The sequence below is a fragment of the Diaporthe citri genome (genome assembly GCF_014595645.1).
Source record: "Diaporthe citri strain NFHF-8-4 chromosome Unknown scaffold_4, whole genome shotgun sequence".
In the NCBI taxonomy this organism is placed as follows: Eukaryota; Fungi; Ascomycota; class Sordariomycetes; order Diaporthales; family Diaporthaceae; genus Diaporthe; species Diaporthe citri.
This window is the reverse complement of record NW_025064849.1, coordinates 5,918,421-5,941,449: the sequence shown is the minus strand read 5'-3', so window position 1 is coordinate 5,941,449 and position 23,029 is coordinate 5,918,421. Positions and strand designations below refer to the sequence as shown.

Genomic DNA, 23,029 nt, shown 5'->3' with positions numbered 1-23,029 from the left:
GGGGGCCAAGCATTGTGGCGTAACACTCCATTTGCCAGCACACTGTGTCACTAGCTAATTCTCCTCTTGTAACACCAGGATGGTAAGCTGTACTGCGCCGCGACCAAGTTGCTCGCCCACCAGCTCTACCAATGGTTGCCCCCCACACCTCTAGCATTGGTGACACAAACCCAGCGAATCGAAGATTAAAATCAAGTTGTGTTGCATGCAGGTGTCCAGCATCAGTCCAGTCCCGCGGCCGCCCTCATCCTGGCTCGCTTGGCCACAGAACGCTTGACTATCACGTCTTCATCGAAGATCCTGGTGATGCTCTCGTGCGTGGACGTAGCCTCTGCCCACCTGTGAAAGTTGGGCGCCTCTGCCTCGATCCTCGCGTTCAAGCTCGTAGGATACACACCATGCTTGCTCAGTGTGACCGCCCGAACCACGAACGGCCCCGTGATGACCTCCGCCAGGGTGAGCTTGTCACTCCCACCCCAGAAAGGTGCAGCATCCGCTAGCAGCGGCTCGACCTCCCTCTTGATGCCGTCGATAGCGTCGTCAATCACTCTCTCCTCGTCGGCGGACGTGGGCGACCCAAACAGCCTGAACAGGATCGTGTGGAATTTGGTCCAGTAGGTATCGATGAAGAAGCTCATTTTTGCCCGTTTCAACGCTCCGTCAGTGGACGTGAGAGGAGGACATAGGTGCGACGGGAAGATGTCACACAGGAACTGGCACACGATCTGAGACTCGACAATGACCTCGCCGTTGAAGACGAGCACCGGGACGAGGCCGCGGGGATTCAGCTTGAGGAAATCGGCTGGGCGAGGGCCGTCCACGTTGATGATTCGCTCCTCGAAGGGGATCCCAAGCTCGGCGAGGCACACGTCCGCCCGGTTTGCCCCTGAGACGGTTGTGATTAGCCTGGAAGGATGAGGAGGGTAGCTTCAGATGAAAGGCCGGATCCACTCACATGTGCATGTGTGGTTGGTGTAGAGGATGATCGTGTTCTCTGCCGAACCCATGTTTGTGTTTTAGACTGCCGGACAACGCAGCGAAGTGTGTGTGTGTTGTGTGTGGTGTGTGTGAGGGATCTCCCAAGGCACTGGCAACAAAACAGCACGGTGTTTCCGACTGATTCGGATTTGACACAGTGCCCAGTGAAGATGTCGCCACACTCATGTGCAAAACAATATGGAAAGGATGAAGCGAATGTAGGAAGGAACCAGATAATACTGCCTTTAGTCATGCCTGATTGTGAGCCACGTGTTACTCAGCGCTCCGCACCGTCTGCCCCGTCGTTGGCGAAGTCCGGCTACTGCACGTCATCCCCACACGCGGGCTCAGAAGTGGCAGGAGTCTGCGAAGCTGAGTGACCAATGAACTTGTTGGTCGAATTCTCCGGCCAAGGTTGCCTCGCATGCGCCCCGGATGCTTGCCCCAGCTACCAACGGGTCGGGCTGTATGCAACACCAACTGGGATTCTAGACCAACACGGAATATGTTGCAGCGCCTTAACACATCTTCACGATAGCCTTGCCATGCTTCACCGGGTCTCCGCATTTGCACCTAGATATGGAGGATGCGGCGGGCGGTGTGTTCGCTTCCTTATCAGACAGGCATTCAGGTTTCTCCTTCATTCCTACCTGGATGCTCTGCTCCGATTTCCTGAACCCAGGCCACCAACATGCCTCACCTGCCCAAATTGACATGATCTGCTCGTATGCACGGCCAATGACCTCAACCCTGTGGGTTGAATCAAATCCCGGAGTGCCACCAACACAAACGGTTCTATGTGAATGTGGGTCTCTAGAGCCCGCGCCGCGTCGGCACAGAGTGATGTAACGGACGTATAGTTGCGCCAAGTGGCTCCTTCCACGGGAATGAATGGGCGATGGGAAGCATGCGCCTCTATTTATCATGTAGCACCATGCCCCGACTTGGCGGGGACGCGGCCAGGGCAACGTTGATTATCTTTCCATCACTGTCTTGCTGTAATCATGGGAAATGCGAAGTTGGCCGAGCCAACAGTATGGGCGTTGGGCGATGGCTCGAAGACTCCATCGTTGCAACATGTGTCATCTCTCGACAGCCAAGAAGTCGCAGGAGAGGTCCTCGATGTTTCCGCACCGTTGAAAGTGTCTAAGGCCAGAGGAGTCGCCATGATAGTGACCCTGTCCGGCATCAGCTTTCTAAACACGATGGGCTCCGGCATCCTGATCGCAGCCTTGCCTCGCATCGCGCACGATGTCGGGTTGGACAAGAACTTGATCTTGGTGAGTTCTCTCCCTTCTCTTACACTGCAGCAAGTAGACTGCCCCCGAAACCATCCTGCATGCGACATGGTAATTGACGAGATTGAACAACCTCCCAGTGGCCAGCAGCTGTCTATGCCCTCGCAGCAGGTTGCCTCCTCCATGTCTTTGGCAGCATCGCCGACATCCTCGGGCCCAAGCCCACCTGGGTCGCCGGCAGCTTCCTGTTCATCATTTTCACGGTGGCCCTCGGCTTCGCGACCACGGGCATCCAGGTCATCATGTTCCGGACGTGTCTAGGCGTCGCCATGTCCATGTGCTTGCCAACCACCGTCTCCCTAATTACAAACACGTTTCCCAAGGGTAAGTGGAGGAACACCAGCTTCGCGATGAATGGCATGGCTCAGCCCTTGGGGTACGCCCTAGGCCTGGTGCTCGGCGGCGTCTTCACCGACACGATAGGGTGGCGTTGGGCATACTGGATCATGGCCATCGTCAACTTCTGCGTGTCCGCCGTCTCGATCTGGTCCCTCCCCAACATCCGACACATGTCGTCAAAGCCCTGGACGCGGCGGCTCATCGAGGACGTGGACTGGATCGGAGTGGCAGGGTTAAGCACCTCGCTAGGCCTTATAATGTACATCCTCGCAGGTAAGCTGACCACCACCACCATCACCGCCTCGAAGGCCCCGTGCAACAAGGGACGGGCCGTGCTGACATGCGGTGCTACAGTGGTGACGTCCGACTACCGCAAGATCGGTCAGCCCGCGACCATCGCCCTGCTGGTCGTGTCGCTGCTGCTCCTCGCGGCCTTCCCTCTCTGGATGAATCATCAGGTGCAGCACAAGCGGCCCGCCCTGATCCCCAACCGCCTCTGGCGGCAGCCCGCCTTCACGGCAGCGTGCCTGGGCGTCTTCTTCTGCTGGGCCTCCCTGAACGGGATCGAGTACTTCACCACGCTGTACTTCCAGCAGGTGCAGGGCCTGTCGGCGCTCGACTCGTCGATCCGCTACTTCTCCCAGATCGTCATGGGCACGTCCATCAACGTCGCGCTCATCTACCTCATCCCCCGCGTGCGCGTGGTCACCCTCTGCGTCGTCACGGCGGCCGCCACGATAGTCTCCCCAGCGCTCATGGCCACGGCCGCCGTGGACGAGAACTACTGGCTGCGGCCGTTCTGGGCCCTGCTCCTCTGCCCCGTCAACCCGTGGGTCCTGTTCAGCGTGTGCAACCTCGTCATATCCGACGCCTTCCCGCCCGAGATCCAGTCCCTCGCGGGCGGCGTGTTCAACGAGGTCGCGCAGTTTGGGAACTCGGTGGGGCTGGCGGTGACGGCTGCCATCGCGGCGTCCGTGACTGAGCACTCGGCCAGCATGTCGGAGAGGGAGGCGCTGATGGACGGCTTTCGAGCTGCTTTCTGGACGGTCTTTGCGAGCACGGGCATGGTGATGATTGTCACCTTTGTTGGCTTCCGAAAGATTGGCATAATTGGGAAGTGATGGTATCCAACAAGATACATCGTAGTACTGTGTTGGTTCCTAGGGACGACGTCGACTCTCGATCACGGCAGGTCGAGAAACGGGTGAAGTCCCAAATTACCTTGGTGTTGGGCCTGTTGTATCGTCATAACTTGAAATGTTTTGTGTTGCTTTTCACTATGCTACTGCACTCATACTATGAACATGAAAACTGAAACGAAAACTAGTGCCGACGACAGAAGCCAATTGTTCGCCGTCGACTTGGAGCCGCTGGTGACATATTGCCCACTGGTAACAAGCTTCCAGCTTCCTCCTTGAACACCAGCCGCCTGGCCATTCGTCAAAGTCACGACGTTTCCACTAGCGTCCTGCAGGCTGCCGCTCACACCAGATCCAAGATCGACGGTTCCTGTCGTCCCGGCAGGTGTGGTAAAGTTCAGTGCCGTGACGGCCCCTGAGCTCGAGTCTCCCTCGACACTGACGGAGAAAGCACCGAGCGGCGCAGTATAACCGGCCTCCACCGTGCTCAGGCCCCCCAGCCTCGGGGAAATGGTCCACGTGGCTCCGCCGGCAGACTCAATGCGCAGTCCAGCCGTGTAGAACGTCAACAGGCTCGTCGGGCCAGCGGACCAGCCGTGCGCGTGGCTCACCCTGGCGTCGTTCGTGTACGGGGCGTAGTGCAGGCTGCCGTCGGCACTGTAGCCCTCGATGAAAGTGCTGTTCGTCATCCGCGGGTCGTCCAGCATGAAGCCCCACTCCGTGCGCATCAGCTCGTGGGAGGCGCTGGCATTGCCGGCCATGTAGTGGGCCATGAGCTCGAAGTATCCGATGAAGGGTGAGACTGTCTCCGGGGAGCCTCCCGCCTCCGGCGCTGGTGCGCCGTACGGTCCCCAGCGGGACTTGAGGGCGTCAGAAATCGCGAGGGACTGGGAAGTGGAAAGTGTCAGGTTGGAGACAATGGCCCAAGCATTACCGTCCTGTGGGTGGAGGGTGGTAGTCTCGTTGTCACGGTAAAGAGAGGTGGAGTTGTCCCAAAGCAACTCGTTAGCCGCAGATTTAATACCAGAGGCATAGGTGGTCCAGTTTGATGCAGATCCCGTGTCATTCAGGATGTTGGCGAGACCGATTCCCTTGTTCAGCGTGTAGTAGAGGATGGCGTTGGCCTCGATGTTATGGCCACCCATGCCGATCCGCAGCCAGTCCGAGTCCGTCGCCACGTCCAGCATACCCGTCTCGTCGACGTGGCTCAGCGTGAAGCGCAGGCCCAAGGTGAAGTTGCCCCAAACACTCTGCAGGTACGACAAGTCGTTGGTGTACTCGTAATACAGTGCGATGTCCAATAAGTTGTGTAGGTGGTAGGTGAAGCTGTAAAGCTTCGTGACCTGAATGAACGGGGAACCAGCGTACGGCAAGGCGCCCGTTGAATTTTGCAGGCTAAGGAGAGAGTCCAACGCGTTGCGGATGGAATCCATGTCACCGGTGCTGACAAAGATACTCGGCGCTGCCACGACGAGGTCACCGGGCCATACGAGACGGTCACGCTTGGCGCCGTCGACAAGAGCAGTCTTACCGCCGGTGATGGTGTAGTTGCTCCACCATCCGACCGTCTCTGGTAGCTCAATGACTTGGGTACTGTTGATGACCCTCAGCCAAACAAGTGTGTCGCCATGGGTGGGATCAATGCTGCAGATCTGGCACGTGTAGGCGCCTTGGTTCATCCGGTCTGTCAGCTCTATTTCTCGTACTTGTGCATCTCGAGTGGTGAATAGCCACTTACCAGCATACCAAATTCTGTTCAGCAGCTCGTCATTGCTGTGGAAGTACCCAGTGTACGAAGTAAGATCCTCCTGAGTGGGAGCCGCCCTGTAGTCCACGACGACACTCTTTACCTCGACCGTGCCAGTCGAGTTGCTCACCACGCTCAGGTATCTGAAAGCACCTCTCTCAAACTCGTCGCCAACTGTATATGTGCCAGGACCAGCTCCCACAGACAGGTAGAGAGGAGTGTCCAGGCCAGCATCCGCAGTGCCGTCGCTCGCTTTCCCGTTGATCCAGAGACTTGATTCCGTAAAGGTCAGGGCCAGCACGGCGTCCGGGGACGAAGATGCGCCGACGGTTATGCTGACGAGCCCTGCGATGTTCTTGCCATAATCGAAGGTGATGGTGGAGTTCCCTCGCAGGATTGCAGTTGCATTCTCGGGTGAGTCGACGAGAGACTGAGCATCAGAGACGGTTCCGTTGACGCGGTAGACGGAGGCTGGATAGACGGTCCTCGAGGTTGGGGCTAGGATGTATTCCCCATAAGGCGCGGCCGCAGAAGCGAGCTGGCCAAATAGGAACAACGGCAATGCCAGGCTATGCAACATGGTCGCGGCTCTTGTGCTGCGCTGCGGGACTACACAGCTGAGAGGCTGGAACGACTTGAAGACAAGGACGTGCAGATCGCTGCATTTGACTACCGAGCTGAGGAGACAAGTCGCGATACACGCAGGGGAGCTTTTATTATATACAGGTGGCCTACTTGCTCATCAATCGTGAAGGCCGGGCGAATGCCCTCCCGATGGTATTGATGCCAAGGTGGTCGCGATGAATTTGACCGAGGCCGTGCGGAGCTGGTAGGGCGATCCATGGCGGGATCTCAGACGCGGTGATGACTGGCATAGCACCGCGCGTTCACCTGCCTAGCATCCCATGTGCGGTCACCCGTACTCGGAGAGGTCGCTCGACTCAGGTGCCCAGACAGACCAGGAGCCCTGCTGGCTGAGTCGGACCGAGCAGGACGGATCTCCCCCGAAGTTGGCCTAGCCCGCTCATGGCGGTCTCTAGCGGCGTGGTGTTGCAAGGAACCGGTGAGCATCCCCACAAGAAGTGCCATGAAAGTCAGCCGTCTGTGCAGCGAATCCAAGTCATGGTGTGGGGTTGGCTTGTTCTTCTGTTGTGGGGAACCTGGGGAAACATGAACGCAGTCGCACGGAAAATGCAGGGGACGCCGTTGCCTCCCGTGCCTCCCAGCCTGTGCTCGGGTTCCAAAGAGCCGGGACCGTGGAGCAAGTAAAGGCACGGAAGATGTCGACTCGGTCATTAAATAGACCGCTAGACCAGAAGACTGTTGCTGAGCCCAGGCCCCGGGTTTCCATGACGTCCTCGTACATAACTGAGGAAGGCGACCGCCCAGCAAAGCAGTTCCGTCCTCAAGTGCCTGCGCCTGGGCTCGTGCCTGTGCTAGTGCCAGTGCGCAACTGGCCCAGAGAATAAATCTCCATCTCAGGCGACTTCCCAGCTGCAAAAGAGGATTGCCCCAGCTGGAACAGACATCACAGGCTGTGTGGATTGGCCAGCACGACGGTGATGCTCGTGGGTTTCTTTCAATCCCTAACGAAACGGATGCAATGTTGCCGCAGGCTCGTCGCTCCAGGCTCCAGGCAACGCCATTGCGGGAATCCCGAGCGCTGGTCGGTCGGTTCACCCGGCAGTTCCGAGACACAGAAGCGTTGCTGCAGCCAAGCCCGCATGTGGCGATGGTCAGTTCACGGCATAGGTCTCGACTGCGTTATGAGATGGTGAGAGACTGCAGGACCCGAGAAGCAGTGCAGTGCAGTATACCTGGCCGTGCTGTCAGGGATCTTGGATCAGTCTCTACAAATGCACGGCAAATCCTCGTACGTCGGGGCTTCACATCTGCACATCATGATTGCTCGTGCAATGAGTCGTCGAGGGCTATCAGCAACAGCAACGGCGACGGCGACCTCGTCCTGAAACCCAGCTCCTGGATCTTTGGTGCGTCCGATGCCCATGATCAAATAAAGAACGTTGTATGTTGATGACTGCTCCAATTATGAGGATGGCTCGACTGACTCGGAGTCGTCAAATAGTCGAGCGGGCCATGATGCCTGCAGGGAGCCACAACAGCAAATGCCTCGGTGTCGTCATGGAGTCGTCGACCCCTCAACCCCCACAGCGAAAATCACTTGATCCCCGTGGGCGTGTGGGACACCGGGGGGCGTGTGTGGTTCGATCTGGGCCTTCTGGTGCTTAGCTGCTTAGCTAACGAGCTCCCCGCAAGTGAAAGCGGGTTCCCAGTTAGTCCCACCTTTGTCCCCTCGGTCTCACCCACCACCAAATGCACCCAACCCATCACCGCCTGCGCAAACCGGGAATCTCGGGCCAAGAGCGCTGATTGAAGGCGATGGATTACCCGGGCGAGCTGGATGTCAACTCACTACGTCCAAGCCCGCGTCATATTTGGGTGTACCCAGGACCGGCACACTAACAAGCAGGGAGACGGAAGATGCGTGCAGCAGTTGGCACTGGCATCAACAAACACGCTGAACTTGGCAGCAGAGTACGGAACGCGTATTCATTCCAGACATCGAAGGCGCCGTCGCAGTCACAGTCGTTCGGATTCCCATGATAGGCAACCCTCGGATTAGAGGCGAGAGGCGAGAGGCGAGAGTCGAGATGCGAGATGCGAGATGCGAATGGTGCCCGCCTCGGATTGGGCGTGGCGTGCCAAGCTGGGCCTGGCCTGGCTGGTTAGCTCGTTCCTTTCCTGTCCTCCCCTTCCCGCAAAGCCTCACTGCTTGGCGAATGCTTGATCGGCACCAAGCCATTGGCGAGGCCAACCCGTCCACCCACCCACCCCAGTCGTGAGCCTCATCGACCTCAAAGGACCGTGGAGTGTGGAGGAGCCGTTTAAAAGCAGAGCAAGAAGGAGGAATCGACGACGACGATGGCGGCCAGAAGAATTGCAGCAACGACGAGGTTGCACCTGCATGCAGGTGGAAAGCGATGTGTTGAGATGCGTCGCTTCCCTGTTTTTCAACCACGAGGAAGAAAAGATCGCCAGAAGCCGCCGGGAGTGACCGAACCTTCCCTCCTACAGCACTACTGGGCTAGACACCTACCAAGTAGTACTCGGTCTGGTCTCTAGTCCTTCTGTGGGTGGTCATCGGCAGAAACAGACTTTTTTCCCACTGACGTCATTCATACGGTCCTGCCCTCTGCTGCCGTACTGCACCGATATCTGTGTGCCTTCCTGTTCAGCAGAATGGGTAGGAGGCGACCGCCACCCGCCTGCTCTCAAGCCAAGCGTTGCTGCTCTCTGTTAAGCAATCGGCCCGGGAGCGGCAGAGGCCCACCATGACGCAACAACCCATCCCAGAGTTGCACTGTATTCTTGCAGGGAAAGTTGAGATTGTACGGATGCGACTGCCTCGAGGAACCGATTCCTGAGTGGGAACTTCACCCAGGGGATGGAGAAGGAAGGGAAAAAAACAGAACCAAACAAGCACAAGATCGCCGTACGAGGCAGGTCGAGACGGCCAGATGCATCGCGATCAGTCTCTCGGATTGTATATATCGGCCATGTTCCGCAACCCAGCCGTGGCACGACCTGCACATCTGGTACGACTGATCTTGCTCTGGTTGGCAGGCTGGTCGGTGGGTTGGATGGGACTGCAGGAACATTTCGTCCCCACGGGCTTCAACCATCCAGATTCCTCCACACAGCTCCAGACTCCAGACTCCAGACTCTCAGACCTCCAGGTCGTTCCTGCAACTTCACCCATATCCCCACTGTCCATGCATTCCCCCCCCCCCCCACGGGCAGAGCACACATGCATACGCATGCACAAACCAGACCAGACCACACCACACCACACCAAGAATAACATGACTCTCGACCACCCATCCGTCTGAATGACTGACTGCCCGCCTCGCTGTGACTGTACCTCGCTGTAGTCCTCGCTCAGCCTCGGCCGCAGTCGCGCGTGCCATCCTGTCGATCCCTTCTCCATTCCACGTTGCAGCAATGTGACCAGTCCGAGCTTGCTCCTTCCTTAACACCAGCGTCTCGTAACGCCAGGTGCAGGCACAAGTGCAGGTGCGGCTGCAGCTGTCCAGGGATGTTTCTTCCGGCCTGGCCGTTCCTCTCACCTTGATTACTGCAATTATCTAACAATTCTTCCCTCGCCTTCCCCAGTCCCCACGCGTGTTGCATCCATCATCCAAACCCTGTGACGTCTTTCTCACCACCACGGCCCACGCTACTTCGCTTATGTACCGGGACCGCCTCTACGCTGCATGTACACTACTGTACCTTGGTCGTGCCCCGTCCCCCTGCCGGCATGCCATGTACTCATGTAAACACCCTCTTGCCCCGTCACTGTCCGCCTAGTCCCAACTTCCCCCTCTCTACAAATCTATATCTTTCGCCCCCTCCCATCTCTCATGGGATTCCATCGACCTGGCGGTGCTCATTTCGTACTTCAGCCCTCCAACAAAGGTACAGCACCGAGGCTTGTCAATCAACCCGCCTGGACAACACACCAGCCTGGCCCGGTCTGGTCTGGTCCATGAGTGAGCATCGTCTTCAGTAGTCACTAATATATCCCGACGCCGTCCCACCTCCTCCCTCGGCTCGCCTGTCGCACATACGCCATGTCGGCCACCACGACGCAGCCTCCCCCAAAGGGGCGTAACGTCAATGCTCAACAAGAAGCATCAACCTCGGGGTCCGGCTCAGAAACGGCCGTTATAGACGAGAAAGGCGACCATCACTCCTCGGCCAACCACAATGACAGCCGCCCTGGCGCTGTCGGCGCCAAGCGAGAGCTTACCGCCCAGGAGTGCGAGAGCGAGTTGGCATTTGCGTATCCAGAGCTGAAGAAGTGGTGGATCCTGACCGTCATCTTCCTGGTCCAGACGTCCATGAATTTCAACACCTCCCTCTACTCCAATGGCTTGGCTGGAATCTCCGAGGAGTTCCAGGTCAGTGAGCAGGTCGCCCGTCTCGGTGCCGCCCTCTTCCTCATCCTCTACGCCTTTGGCTGCGAGCTCTGGGCCCCTTGGTCCGAGGAGTTTGGTCGCAAACCCATAATGCAGGCCTCCCTCTTCCTTGTCAACATCTGGACCCTGCCTGTCGCCCTCGCCCCCAACTTTGCCAGTGTCATCGTCGGCCGCTGTCTCGGTGGTCTCTCTTCTGCTGGTGGCAGCGTCACCCTCGGCATGATCGCCGACATGTTTGACTCGGATCACCAGCAATACGCCGTCGCCTACATCGTCTTCTCCTCGGTCGGTGGCTCCATCCTCGGACCCATTGTTGGCGGCTTCGTCCAGCAGTTCATGCCCTGGCGGTGGTGCATCTGGATCCAGCTCATCTTCGGTGGCTTTGTCCAGATCCTGCACCTGATCACTGTCCCCGAGACGCGCACCACAATCATGATCGACCACATCGCCAAGAAGCGCAGGAAGAATGGCGAAGACGTCTGGGGCCCCAACGAGATCGAGCCCTTCCGTGAGCGCTTCACCTGGGGCGAGCTCATGCACACCTGGACCCGTCCATTCTCCATGTTCCTTACCGAGCCCATCGTCCTGGTCTTGTCGCTCCTGTCGGGTTTCGCGGATGCTCTCATCTTCATGCAGATCCAGTCCTTCAGTCTTGTCTACACACAGTGGAATTTCAACGATTACGACATTGGCCTGGCCTTCATCCCCATCGGAATCGGCTATGTCATTGCCTGGCTCTCATTTATCCCCGCCATCAGGCGAAACACGCACGCGCGGAGAGCAAGGCCTGACGATGAGCACGCGCAGTACGAGTCCCGCCTTTGGTGGCTTCTCTTTCTCGCGCCGTGCCTTCCTCTTGGCCTCTTCATCTTCGCATTCACTTGCAACGGGCCCCCAATCCACTGGGTCGGCTCCATGTTTGCGAGTGCCATTATCGGCATTGCCAACTATGCCATCTACATGGCCACCATCGACTACATGATATGCGCGTATGGTCCTTACTCTGCCTCCGCCACCGGTGGCAACGGCTGGGCTCGCGATTTCCTGGCTGGTGTGCTCACCTGCGCAGCCACCCCTTTCTACGAAAACATCCCAGGACAGAACGGAAAGCCCCTGTTCAACGCATCCATCATTCTCTTCTGCATCTCGTTTCTGCTCGTCATCGCCGTCTATGTCATTTACTGGAAGGGCCCTGTACTGCGCAAGAGATCACCATTTGCCGAGAGCCTTGCCAAGGGCGTCGATACCGAAAGACAGCGCCGCCCATCCACGGCCACGGGTCCCCCGCCGCCGGCTATCAACGAGAAGGAGAAGCAGCCAGGGCAAGGTGCTATGACCCCAGGAGGTACCCATCGTGCTCAGCGGCCACACTTCGGCCCTGGCTCCCGCACCAGCTCCTACAGTGCCGCCAAGGACGCCGCTTCACGGAATCATTCACGCCACGCGTCCAGAGCGGCCTCAAGAGCGCACAGCTTTGAGGAAGACAGAGATGGCGAGACCAACCCCTATGCCTCACCACCTTCCGGAAGGCGGACCCCCGGGAGTCGCACGCCTGGGACTCGAACGCCTCGCACATCTGGCGCAACTGCGGAACATGTCCACCCCCAGCAACTTCACAGCAGACTGGCACCCCTGGCCAAGATTGAGTCCGAGCAACCGTAGTGTAGTGCGGGTTCTCATCCTCGTGCCGGACGCCCTCGCTTTGGGCCTGGCTCCAGGAAGTCTTCGTACGCTGCTGCGAAGGAACAGGCCAGCCGAAATGCTTCACGTGAGGCCTCGCAGGACGTGTCCAGGGTGGCTAGTTTTGAAGAAGACAGAGAAGATCCACAGTGTCTATCCTCACCCAAGTCGGTTTTGAAAATGGCCACTGCTAAGCTTGAGTCGTGGAACCACCAAGGTCGCATTCGGCGACCGTCGACTTTGGCTGAGTGCAGTGAGTCTGGAGAGAAGTCAGTGTGACGTGTTACGGAGCAAACCGGGGCTATGCGAGGGTGATCACTATCAGTATCTGCTCTCTCAGCATTCGAGGTGTCGTGATACGGCTTAGACGCGTTAGCAGGCCATGGTGTCACGCATCAGACGGATAGAAAGGATCTGCGATCACGACGGGGGCTGTGGAGGTCTGCATACAGGAGCAAGCGAGCATTCAGCTTTCATATGCATAGGCTCTAGATATAGATGCATGATTGCATGGTCGACTACATACTATAGATACCCAATCCCAAGAGGACCATCCACATACGCTGATCAAAGTGACTGGTTGAGTCTACAATAATTTAGACCCTCCCGCCGCCGCATTGCGTCTCAAGGAAGTTCGACATGCGTTACTGGGTGTCTCTGCAAATACCCTACAACATTTAGATTAGCCGTAACACCCACAGTGGAACAGCTGTCTGGTCAGTGCATGCACGACATCCAACTTTACAGCCACTCGACGGGCCCATCCTTACCGATCAGAGCACGGGGGATACCAGGAAAATGAGTGGACAACAAGACCTTCGGAATTCCGTACCCTCGTCAACGTTCATTTCAGGGGTTCGCCATCTGGCATATCACGAGATAAGCGAAAGTCTAATCTACCGGCGGATAAGAAACCTGCCACGACTAGCATGCTAGGGCTCAGGTGCTGGAAGGTGTGTATCTAGCTTCTTGAAATTCACACCGCTGTCACACTCGTCTATGTATGACCCCCAAACGTGTCATTGGCCCCAGTCCACCCGCTCGTCCTGTCCTGCGCACTGCCCTCGGTCTCCCGGCGCGACGTCCGCGGGGCAAAGGCATCCACCCCTTGGACCTCGTCGCCTGGGACCCGCCGGGGCAGCTCCGAGTCCGTCTCGGTGACCGTCTGCCTCCTCATGGCCTCTTCTGGCTGCTGCTCTTCCTCCTCCTTGTCGGGCAGGTGGGACTCGCGCAGCCGCGAGCCGTCAAAGTACGACGCCGAGGGGGGCACCTCGCCGGCGGGCGTGGGCCCCGCGGACGTGACGGCGGTGAAGTCGAGCATCGAGGGCCCGCGGTTGAAGACGGGCTTGGCCTGCTTGCGGAGGGTGTCGCGGGCGGAGTGGTCCGGGCCGGGGACGCCGGGGGGGTGCGTCGTCGTAGTTCTCTGCGTGTTGGACCGTGGCGGCGGACGGGTCTTCTCCTAGGCCCTGGGGTTTTGTGCTTGACTTCGTGTCCTTGTACCCCTTGTGCGCGTTGTTGGCCCCGAGGCCGTCCGCGCCGGATCTGCTGCTGTCTGTTGTTGTTGACATGTTGGTGCTTGTGTAGTCCTGAGAGTAGGCTCGGTGGTGGGATGATTGCTTATGGCGTATGGATTATGGAATCGGCGTGCTTGCGTGGGTGGGTATATGCACTTTTAGATTCGGTGGATCAATTGTGGTCAAAAGGATGCTTGGCTTGAACTGAAAACAGCTAAGAAAATCTGAGATTATTTCCGAGCCGGACTCGACGGAATCGTTATATATGCCCAGCGGCATGGTGATGGAAACGGCCGCCCCCAACGTAATGATCTTCGTGTCGCCACAGGGGCTGTGGACCCAGATGTCACTGGTCGGACAGTGACGTACGGCAGCCCACCCGCACGACCTGTCAAAACGTCAGTTAGCCAAGATCGCCCGGGTGAGACAACAATGATGACCGATCCTGCGCGCATGGGAAATGATATACCGCCATGGCGCATGTTTGCTGTGTGATTTGGCAATTTTGGTAAGCGGCTGTCCGCGGCAAAACACGTATCACAGTACAACACCAGTGACTGATGCCTCCATATCCGTGTTATGCCCGGGCGAAAGTGGCCTTTGACAACGGCCTCGGACACTGCGCGTCCTCGCAACAACTTTAGAAGCCAAGTCCGCAACTGGACCTGAGGTCCAAAAAAAAAAAAATTCATCGAGAATCAATTGTCTGATGCTGTAGGGAGTTATTTGTCCGTTGGCACTCCATAGACTCCAAGATGGTAGCAGATGTTGGCCTCGGCCGTGTGCCCTTATTAAATGCGAACTCTTGTGCCATCGCGAGTCCGCCCTAACCATCGATTTTGGTGTCCGAGCCGTTCCAAGCTGGAAAAGCCGCCAACTCGCCGTAGTTCTTTTCCTGGTAGTACTTCATCGCATCCCAAAACGTACCGTCAGGCAAGTGAATCTGCCTCATCGCCGTCCCGTCGTGGTATGCCATCCTGTCCGGCTCCTGGCAATCCATGCTGTGGTCCCCTCCTCCCGAAACCCCATCCTGATCCGCGACCGACTCCCAGTATGATGAACACCGGTCACTAGCATCGTCGGTGGGAATGCTGATACAGTTGCTCAAGCCGGTATAGTCTCGAGTGGAAGTGTAGTTGCCGTTCTTGTCACAAAACCCTTCAGCCATCACGTAGTGGTCGGTGGTGCCGCTGATGTGTTCGAGGATAGAAGTTCCGCAGAAGCTCTTCTGCGGCGACTGGCAACATCTGTGCTGGGGTAGGTCGGAGCAAACTAGAAAGTCGTCATTGCTGGTATCGCACACGCCATCCCCAGCAAAGAAAAGAATGTTGACGCCTTTGACAGAGGCTGTGAGGAGTGCGATGAGGGCGATCAAGAGTTTCATGGTCAGGGTCGTACTTCGCAAGTTCCTTGAAATGACTTGTTCTTTCACAGGAAGGAATGGCCCAGACCAAAGTTACTTGTGTGTTACTTTGCAGTGGACTTGGCAAAGAACTTGCCTGAAATTGCCTGTACAACTTCCACAACAGATATTTATCATTGTTTGAAGGGGGTGTGACTAACTTGTTGATTCAGCAAGCACATTCCAGGTCAAAGAAGTGGAAGGAGCTTATCAAAAGTACTGGTGACTGGCTCCTGCAATGGATTCACGGCATCTGCAATAACACAGAACTTATTTGAGGTGTTACAAGATCGTCTTCCACCCCCCCCCCTCTTCACCACCCTGATCTCGCTCATTACTGTACCACAACCCCACCTCAGAACAAACACCATTCAAGGCACCACCCACCATATCACTATCGCAATGCAGTTGACCTTACCGATCACCGCAATCATCCAGACATTCATGATGGTGATTCACAGCTTCCACAGCATCCGTACTGTCTCAGCCATGGATGCAAACGGGTGCTATGAGAAGGGAGCACTGTGGGATGACCTCGGTACTTGGGACGACATCGAAAAGGCTCTTGACAGCGACCCTATCTACAACACAGGGTACCTCAACACGGACAGTGACCCAGTGAGTAGCAAGTAATAGCTACGGTACATGTCGATGTGCGTTTCTAACAATCCACAGGTAAAATCAAATATCCACATCGGTGAACACTGCTTCATCTTCCACATTACTGTGGCCTCGGGACATACGAATGGAGGCCACTTGTTTGTCACGGAAATGCTCAGGCATATCTACGACAACTGTGGTCATGGGGGTGTGCAGAAAGTCGGGCAAATCGAGAACAACGTCAAGATTGGCACGTTTTGGGTGAAGGGTGATCCGCAGGGCAGCTCGGATTGTTGAGCCAGGAAGTAAATCTTTTCATACTCACATGAACACATACCAAGCTCATGCAATGATAGCATCAAATCCATAATAGAGGGGCACAAGAGCAATCTTCATTCAAATGAAAAAAAAGCGTACCTTTGTGCATTTTCCGTGGTGTCTTTGTTACCAGCAAGAATGCTGTGTTCTAAGACAAAGCCAGGGGCACAGGCTGAATCACAATGCTTTTGTTGTGTGTTAAAGCTACCCCGATATGCCTCTCAGCTCTCTTGGCTATAACTATCACTATTTTATCTCGTTCCTATGCCATTTTGATACTGTATTCACACATACGCAAAATCCAAGCAACTTAGAGCGCCTTGCGAAATCCATAAGCTTACATCTGGGACTTAAATCCACTCACGGTTGCATCATGGCTGCATCCTCATCAACCGAAGCGCAGAGGGTCACGTTCGGCATCGAACTTGAGTTCCTAGTTCCATATCTCTGGTCCGATGAAGCAGATCCCGAGGCGGATACGGATGAGAGACAGGTGATTCGCCTCTCACAAGAAGATGTGGGTCCGGGAGAAGTGTTCCTGACAGCACATGATCGAATTAAAAACATCCTCCGGGACTTTCTTCGGTCTCACGACATTCCTGTCAACAACAACAATAGTGCTCAGGAAGCTGGCCCACCCTGTGAGTATTATATTGGCAACGACTCATCTGTTCGAGAATTCGGTTTTCAACAGTATCACTTTACTGGGGTTGAACTTCGTAGTCCGGCACTGTTCGCTGAACCTAGTTCTTTCGACGATATCAAGCGCGTGGTGAGTCTGCTTACCAATAACTTCCGTCTCAGGATCAATGAGACCACCGGGTTCCATGTCCACGTCGGAATGGGCTCCCATCGGCTACCGCCGCGTGCTGTGCGTCGTCTCAGCCAATTTATCTGGTGTGCTGACGGGGTCTTGTCACAGCTACATCCACCGGAGCGCATGCTTAGCCAGCATTGTCCGACCATCAGGCACGGTAGCCACCTAGCGCAAGGTGAGTTGGACAATTGGCGTCTGGCGGAGAAGGAATTACAAGAGATTCGGCAATACCTTGGTTTGTCTTCGCTTTCAAATCCGGCTCAGGATAGCGAGGATCCTGCAGGGGTAAGTCGCCGAGTCACCATCTTTCAGGAAAACGGTGATTCTTTCCCTGCCCTGAATTCTCGCACAGATCTCACGCGACTCCAACGTCTTCCTCCCGTTCGTACCAGCCCTTACCAAGATGAGGGAGCCCGAGCACGCTATCACAGTACCAGGAAAGTAGAACTGCAGCGCTTAACACGCAGCCAGTTCCTTGAGCGGAGGCCTTCCCAGCCACGGCAGGTGGGGATGCCCGCCACAGAACCTACGGAGCGATGCACGTCAATTATCGCCGGACTTCATACGCTTTGCCAGCCGGAAATGTACGGAGATCCAACCCGGGCTGTTAACCTGCTTCAAGGCTATAATTCCCAGCGGTTCAATTACAACCTCATACCCTATGACTTTCAGGCTGGCGATTTACCGATGCGGATGACAGTCGAGTTTCGGGAAGCAACCGGGTCGCTCCACCCTTCATGGGTTGCAGCTTGGGGTAAGACGTGCTCCAGAATCGTAGAGTTCTGCCTCGACGCCGAAGAAACCGCATTCGCAGACTTGATCCAGCGCCTTCTGGAGGCCGAACTAGCATTCGAAGCCAACCGGGAAGAGTCTCATCGTTATGATGTAATCGACTTGCTCAATGACCTTGGCTTGCGCAACGAGGCCAGACTTGTCGAGCAGAAGATTCTGCTGGGGGACAGGAACGTCTTTTGGTTCCCGTGTACTCTGGAAGAGAACTCCCCAGACGACCCCTCCGGTGCATCAATCATGGTGCCGTCAGGCAATAAGGACTGATAAGTACATTATTCTTTTTGGTTTCCTTTTGATCTTGCTTCTTTCGGCTTCCTGGTTCACTAGGTGCGGTGTCTGATTTTGCCCAAAGGCAGAAGCTGCTTCGTTGGAAGTCGCAATAAACTCACTAATAGGAATGTTATCAAATTTCCACACATTAGAATGTTGAATACCCAGATTCTGTTGCGTAAATAAGAACATTTTGAATGTGGGCAAATGATACCAATGCAAAAACTCGACGGGTCGGTGGCCCAGGAAACCAGTGCAACCTCTGTAGGTAAATACTCCACGCTGTTGAATGGAGCCCCCTCATTTTGGTCGCTAGCATGTTTGCAAATCAGGCCCTCTGAATTACCCAGATCAGTTTTTTTCCGAGCTAGCTGAACAATGCTAAGGTCCTTCATAGACGGCTGAGTCCCTCTGTGCTGGAGATATTGGGAGCCCATTACACCATTACAGACAATTAGACTGCTGCTTGATTTGTACATTAAGAACAAACTCGGGTAGCCGAGCAGGCCCCTGAACCCAACGATGTATGACACTGAGATTTTGCATTCAGCTTCGAGGGCGGATTGTCCAGCTGAGATGGCCCAGAAATGGATCGGATAGTCACTCCAGCTGGAAAGGAATTGGGTATCAAAAAGGTCTACATATTGTGACCACGTACGGAGCTCAGCTTTTATCGACGTTAGCCGCCTTCTCCAGTATATCCTCCCTCCTAATCCCACTCTTTTCACACATGCCCGTAAAAATGCCACCTTGATCAAACAATTCCACCGGTGTCCCCAGCTCTGCCACATACCCTTGATCCATAACACATATACGGTCATAGCCAATAATGGTCTTGAGACGGTGGGCAATACATAGCAACGTCTTGCCTCTGAAAGCCTCCATGGTCCGCTGAACCTTCTGGTCGGTGGCGAAGTCGACCGAACTCGTGGCTTCGTCGCAGATTATGATCTTAGCGTCCCTCACCAACGCCCGGGCAAGAGCCATCAGCTGACGCTGTCCGAGGGAGAAGTTCAGCCCTTCTTCCTCCACAGCTGTATCGAGATCGATTCCGCCCTCGCCACTCTCGCTGGCAAGATCTGCCTTCCGGAGCGCCGACCAAAGCTCCGCATCTGTGTGTTCGTTGAAGGGGTCGAGGTTGGACCTGATAGTACCTTTGAAGAGTGTGGGGTCTTGGGGAATGATTGCTAGACGGGAGCGAAGATCATGCAGGCCAAGCTTGCTGATGTTCAGGCCATCGATAGTGATGGAACCGCCTGAGAGCTCAACCAGGCGGAATAGCGCCTGCATGATGCTCGACTTCCCGGCTCCTGTCCGGCCAACAACGCCCAGCCTCTCACCACCTTTGACATCAATCGAAATGTCTTTGAGTACCAGGGGCAGTCCGGCCCGGTAGCGCAGCTGGACGTGGTCGAGGACGATATTGCCACGCTGGGGCCACTCTGCTGGTACCTGGCCAACATGGAGAGGGGCCTCCTCTTCAAGCCCTGTTCCGTAGTGGTGGATTCGCTCCGTATTGTTCATGTCGTTTTCGACCTCTGCCATCTGCCTGACAGCAAATTGGAACATGCCCATGATGCTGATCATATATGATAAGACGAGCCCTCCAGTGCTAGGGTTCACCGTGAACCGGGATGTGACCACGAGCATGCCAAGGACAAAGATCATAATAAGGCCGATTGCATCGAGTCTGAGACTTAGCCACCGCTGGTTGGAGAAGGTGAGGAAGTATGCGCCATCGAACTCGTCAATGGTTTGCCGTATTGTTTTCAAGAAGTGGTCCTGGACGCCGTACGCTCGAATCGTGGAGGTTCCGTAGACAGCCTCGCTGAACTTTGCGAAGACGTGTGATCTCAGTATAGCCTCGTGTCGTTTGATCTCCCTGGCAGATGCCCGATAGTAGTATGCCGCAAATACAAATGCAACCATCAGGGGCACCATGGCCGCCACGAAGTAATAGTAGTATGCGAGGATCAAGCCTATGGTGGCTATGATCTGGCCGAGCATGAGCAGATACATCCTCATGGATTCATTGAGGTTGTTGTCCATCACGTCGATGTCTTTGGAAAATCGGTTGGTGATTCGGCCAAGGGGTGTTGTGTCGAAGAAGGACATTGGTGCGCGGAGGACCCGGAACATGGCACGCTTCAACATCACCTTACTTGCCCGTGTTCCAAAGATCGAGATGGAGACAGCAAACAGGAACATGAACATGGCTTGGCCAGCACCCAGACCCGCGTAAATACCAATCTGTTACTCTGTCAGACTCAAACACCCACCATGAGGATTGCGGGGGGGGGGGGGGGGAGTTCTTACCCATTCACCCGTCGTCAGCGGGAACTGGTCTGCCGTCCACCAGGAAAGCCACAGGCTTGTGGCGATGTTGCTGCCTTGAGACAGGATCAGAAGGACTATGACGAGCGGGGCAATCAGGATGGAGCCGCCTGCTCTCAGCCAAGCACCGTAGACACTCCAGGACACAGCCTTGACAGCGCGTTCCTCGGCCTGCATAAGCGCGATGTTGGACTTCGCAGTCTCGACTTTGACGAGCTTCTCGTTCTCGTCTGGAACATGGAGGCTTTCCTCGTCGGAGTCGTCGTTCTTCGCAGTCTCCTCGTTCGAGGACGTGAGAGTCATCAGCTCGATAAACTCCATGTTCTGCGAGACCAGGTCTTGGTAGCTTCCTTGCGCCTTGATGGCACCGCCGTCCAGCCAGATGATCCTATCACACCGGTGCAAGACATGTAGCTGGTGAGTGGCTAGTATCCGGCATTTATTTGCGAGCAGCCCGCAAATGGCCGAGTCCATGATATGCCGACCAACATGTGCATCAACCGCAGATAACGGATCATCCATTAGAACGATATCGGCATTGAAATATATGGCGCGGGCGATGTTAATGCGTTGTTTCTGACCGCCTGATACCGTGATGCCACGCTCGCCAATCTCAGTTTTGTCTCCGTTGGGGAGCATGGCAAAGTCGGTGCGGAGGGCGCACGCCTCGGTGACTGCATCGTACCATTCGCGGTCGAATTCTTTGCCGAATGTGATGTTATCCCTCACTGTTGCATTTTGGATCCAGGCGTATTGCGGGCAGAAGGCTCTTGACGCCCCGAAGGTAACAGAGCCAGAGATCTTCCGCATGTCACCGGCGAGGGCAGCCAGGAGTGAGGTCTTCCCGGAACCAACACTGCCTATGACTCCGATCAACTCGGAGCGGCCAGCTGTGAGTGTGAGACTGGGCAGATTGAACGGCTCAGAGAGTGTGATGGAGTCCGGAGTTCGGGCCCCTTCGTCTGTTCCTTGGGTTTGTGTCTTCTCCCAAGTGAATGTGGCGTCTTCGACGACAACGGCATTTTCGTTGCCCGGGTCTTGGTCTGCGTCTTCTGATGCTTCTTCGGCCAGCAAGAATTCTTGTATACGTTTGATTGATGCAAAGCCATCAATGGTATTGCCAACGACCATGGGGAACACTGCGGAGATTCCAGTCAGCTATGAATGCGCCTTACCAGCGAGAAAGGGATAGGGGGAAAGGTCTCACTGTTGAGTGGCATCCGGAGACCATTGAACAAAGCAAGGGAGGAGAAAATGGGTGCCGGGCTCAAGCTGTGACTAGTCAAGGCATATGTGATGAATGAAAGCATGGATGCAAAAACGGGGATGGCCATGGCCAACGCCTGGATGGCATCACGGATGGCGAGCAGGATCTGAATCGACCGGATCTCACGTTTCCGTATGGCCTGGACGCGCTCCAAGAAGCTGGTCTCCCACCCAAAGAATTTGACGAACCGAATGGATTGCAAGATCTCGGAAGTCAGGCTGACCCGCTGATCAGTGATCTTGTTGATGGCGAAGCGCCTCTTGAAGAGTGCCCGAATGGCCGCCGTCAAGGCGGGTGTGCAAAGAAACAGCAAGCCCAATCCCGGCAGGGCGCTGTAATTCAGATTAATAAGAAGAAGAACCATAGTAATGGTAATGGACAGGGGAGATCCCCAGAGCATGTGGATCATGCCAGACGCCTGGTCGATACGATATGTATCGGTTGACATCAGGTTGACAATTCTGCCGTTGCTCCATCCGTCCGTATCATTGCCGATTGTCGACAATGGTTTCTCCTTTTTGTCCTTGGCACCTTTCCCTTTCGGGAGGCTCTTCTGGTACCACTTCTTTTCATCGTCACTTCCTGGCTTCACGCTGCTCGGCGGTGGCAGGATGTAGCCTCCGGCCTTTGCCCGACCGGAGATCCTGAGTGATTTCGCAAATATCAGTGACATCAGCACCGCGCGAGCCTCACCGCCCACCGTCATGCCCCAGTAAATGAAGTGGTTGATGGAGAAGGTCATCATGACCTGCAGGGCAGTGATGATAACGACAAGACCAACGCCATAGCCGATGTTTGGCCCACGGCCACCGGTTTCCTTGGCATTGAAAGCTTCTGTGGCGAACGAGATAAGGAATCTCAGGAGAAAAGGCGATATGGTCTGTGCAATTGTGCTCATCAACTGGCAGAATGCACCGAGCAGGAACTCCTTCTTGAAAGTCCTCACGAGGGCAACCAGTAGCGGCCTTTTGCTCCCAGCGGCGACGCGCTTCTGGAATTCGACATTGAACCTTTGTTCGAGAACGTTCAAGCTTCGTTCTGGATTCACGAGCCAAATGTCGTTTGGTTCCAGTGGTCGCTGGTACCCGACCTGTAGTAAAGCTTAATTAGACATTCTACCAGAAGCGAATAATCAACAGTGATTGAGAAGAGTTGACTGCAAAAAGAGACGGCGGCTGCTTACACGCATAAGAGGAGTGACCCAGTGGAACACGAGCTTGCTCAAGAAGTTGGCCGTGTGTTCACCAGATGGTTGCCGTTCATCTGGTACGGGCGGGATCGTGCTGCTCTTCAGCGGGTTCAGACGACGGGACCAAGGAATGCGGCCGCTGGGGCCATCATCCGGCCGTGGTGCTTGGCTGCTTGGCCGGTCCTCCAGGGAAGGCGAGGCAGTGCCGACGTTGGCGTTGACTTTCTCGGCCATCTTGTTCCCCTCCATGTCGTCCGGACGAGTTGAGGAATGAGCTGAGTCGGGAACCGCCGACATCTAATCATAGCACCACCAGAGGGCTGAGCGAGGCATGGATCTTACACT

The 23,029-nt window shown here is 55.7% G+C and overlaps 9 protein-coding genes across 9 annotated transcripts; 4 read left to right on the top strand and 5 right to left on the bottom strand.

Moving 5' to 3' along the window:
• Positions 1–221: 221 nt before the first annotated feature.
• On the bottom strand, positions 222–1,007 carry INS49_010721 (uncharacterized protein; the record flags this gene model as incomplete). The annotated part of the gene is made up of 2 exons (XM_043171445.1): positions 222–886; positions 956–1,007. The coding sequence occupies 2 exons, from the start codon at positions 1,005–1,007 to the stop codon at positions 222–224; spliced, it is 717 nt and encodes a 238-aa protein (XP_043026010.1).
• A 975-nt stretch (positions 1,008–1,982) lies between these two features.
• INS49_010720 (uncharacterized protein) lies at positions 1,983–3,736 on the top strand (the record flags this gene model as incomplete). The annotated part of the gene is made up of 3 exons (XM_043171444.1): positions 1,983–2,258; positions 2,357–2,888; positions 2,970–3,736. 3 exons carry the CDS (start codon positions 1,983–1,985, stop codon positions 3,734–3,736), a joined length of 1,575 nt encoding a protein of 524 aa, XP_043026009.1.
• A 170-nt stretch (positions 3,737–3,906) lies between these two features.
• On the bottom strand, positions 3,907–6,081 carry INS49_010719 (uncharacterized protein; the record flags this gene model as incomplete). The annotated part of the gene is made up of 2 exons (XM_043171443.1): positions 3,907–5,423; positions 5,493–6,081. 2 exons carry the CDS (start codon positions 6,079–6,081, stop codon positions 3,907–3,909), a joined length of 2,106 nt encoding a protein of 701 aa, XP_043026008.1.
• Positions 6,082–10,153: 4,072 nt separating this feature from the next.
• INS49_010718 (uncharacterized protein) lies at positions 10,154–12,163 on the top strand (the record flags this gene model as incomplete). Its single annotated transcript, XM_043171442.1, has 1 exon — positions 10,154–12,163. The coding sequence occupies one exon, from the start codon at positions 10,154–10,156 to the stop codon at positions 12,161–12,163; it is 2,010 nt and encodes a 669-aa protein (XP_043026007.1).
• A 1,015-nt stretch (positions 12,164–13,178) lies between these two features.
• INS49_010717 (uncharacterized protein) lies at positions 13,179–13,749 on the bottom strand (the record flags this gene model as incomplete). The annotated part of the gene is made up of 2 exons (XM_043171441.1): positions 13,179–13,602; positions 13,667–13,749. The coding sequence occupies 2 exons, from the start codon at positions 13,747–13,749 to the stop codon at positions 13,179–13,181; spliced, it is 507 nt and encodes a 168-aa protein (XP_043026006.1).
• Positions 13,750–14,521: 772 nt separating this feature from the next.
• INS49_010716 (uncharacterized protein) lies at positions 14,522–15,079 on the bottom strand (the record flags this gene model as incomplete). The annotated part of the gene is made up of 1 exon (XM_043171440.1): positions 14,522–15,079. The coding sequence occupies one exon, from the start codon at positions 15,077–15,079 to the stop codon at positions 14,522–14,524; it is 558 nt and encodes a 185-aa protein (XP_043026005.1).
• A 420-nt stretch (positions 15,080–15,499) lies between these two features.
• On the top strand, positions 15,500–15,994 carry INS49_010715 (uncharacterized protein; the record flags this gene model as incomplete). The annotated part of the gene is made up of 2 exons (XM_043171439.1): positions 15,500–15,715; positions 15,773–15,994. 2 exons carry the CDS (start codon positions 15,500–15,502, stop codon positions 15,992–15,994), a joined length of 438 nt encoding a protein of 145 aa, XP_043026004.1.
• A 394-nt stretch (positions 15,995–16,388) lies between these two features.
• On the top strand, positions 16,389–17,888 carry INS49_010714 (uncharacterized protein; the record flags this gene model as incomplete). The annotated part of the gene is made up of 4 exons (XM_043171438.1): positions 16,389–16,600; positions 16,739–16,886; positions 16,938–17,007; positions 17,455–17,888. 4 exons carry the CDS (start codon positions 16,389–16,391, stop codon positions 17,886–17,888), a joined length of 864 nt encoding a protein of 287 aa, XP_043026003.1.
• Positions 17,889–18,557: 669 nt separating this feature from the next.
• On the bottom strand, positions 18,558–22,918 carry INS49_010713 (uncharacterized protein; the record flags this gene model as incomplete). Its single annotated transcript, XM_043171437.1, has 4 exons — positions 18,558–20,144; positions 20,211–21,367; positions 21,436–22,585; positions 22,679–22,918. 4 exons carry the CDS (start codon positions 22,916–22,918, stop codon positions 18,558–18,560), a joined length of 4,134 nt encoding a protein of 1,377 aa, XP_043026002.1.
• Positions 22,919–23,029: the final 111 nt, after the last annotated feature.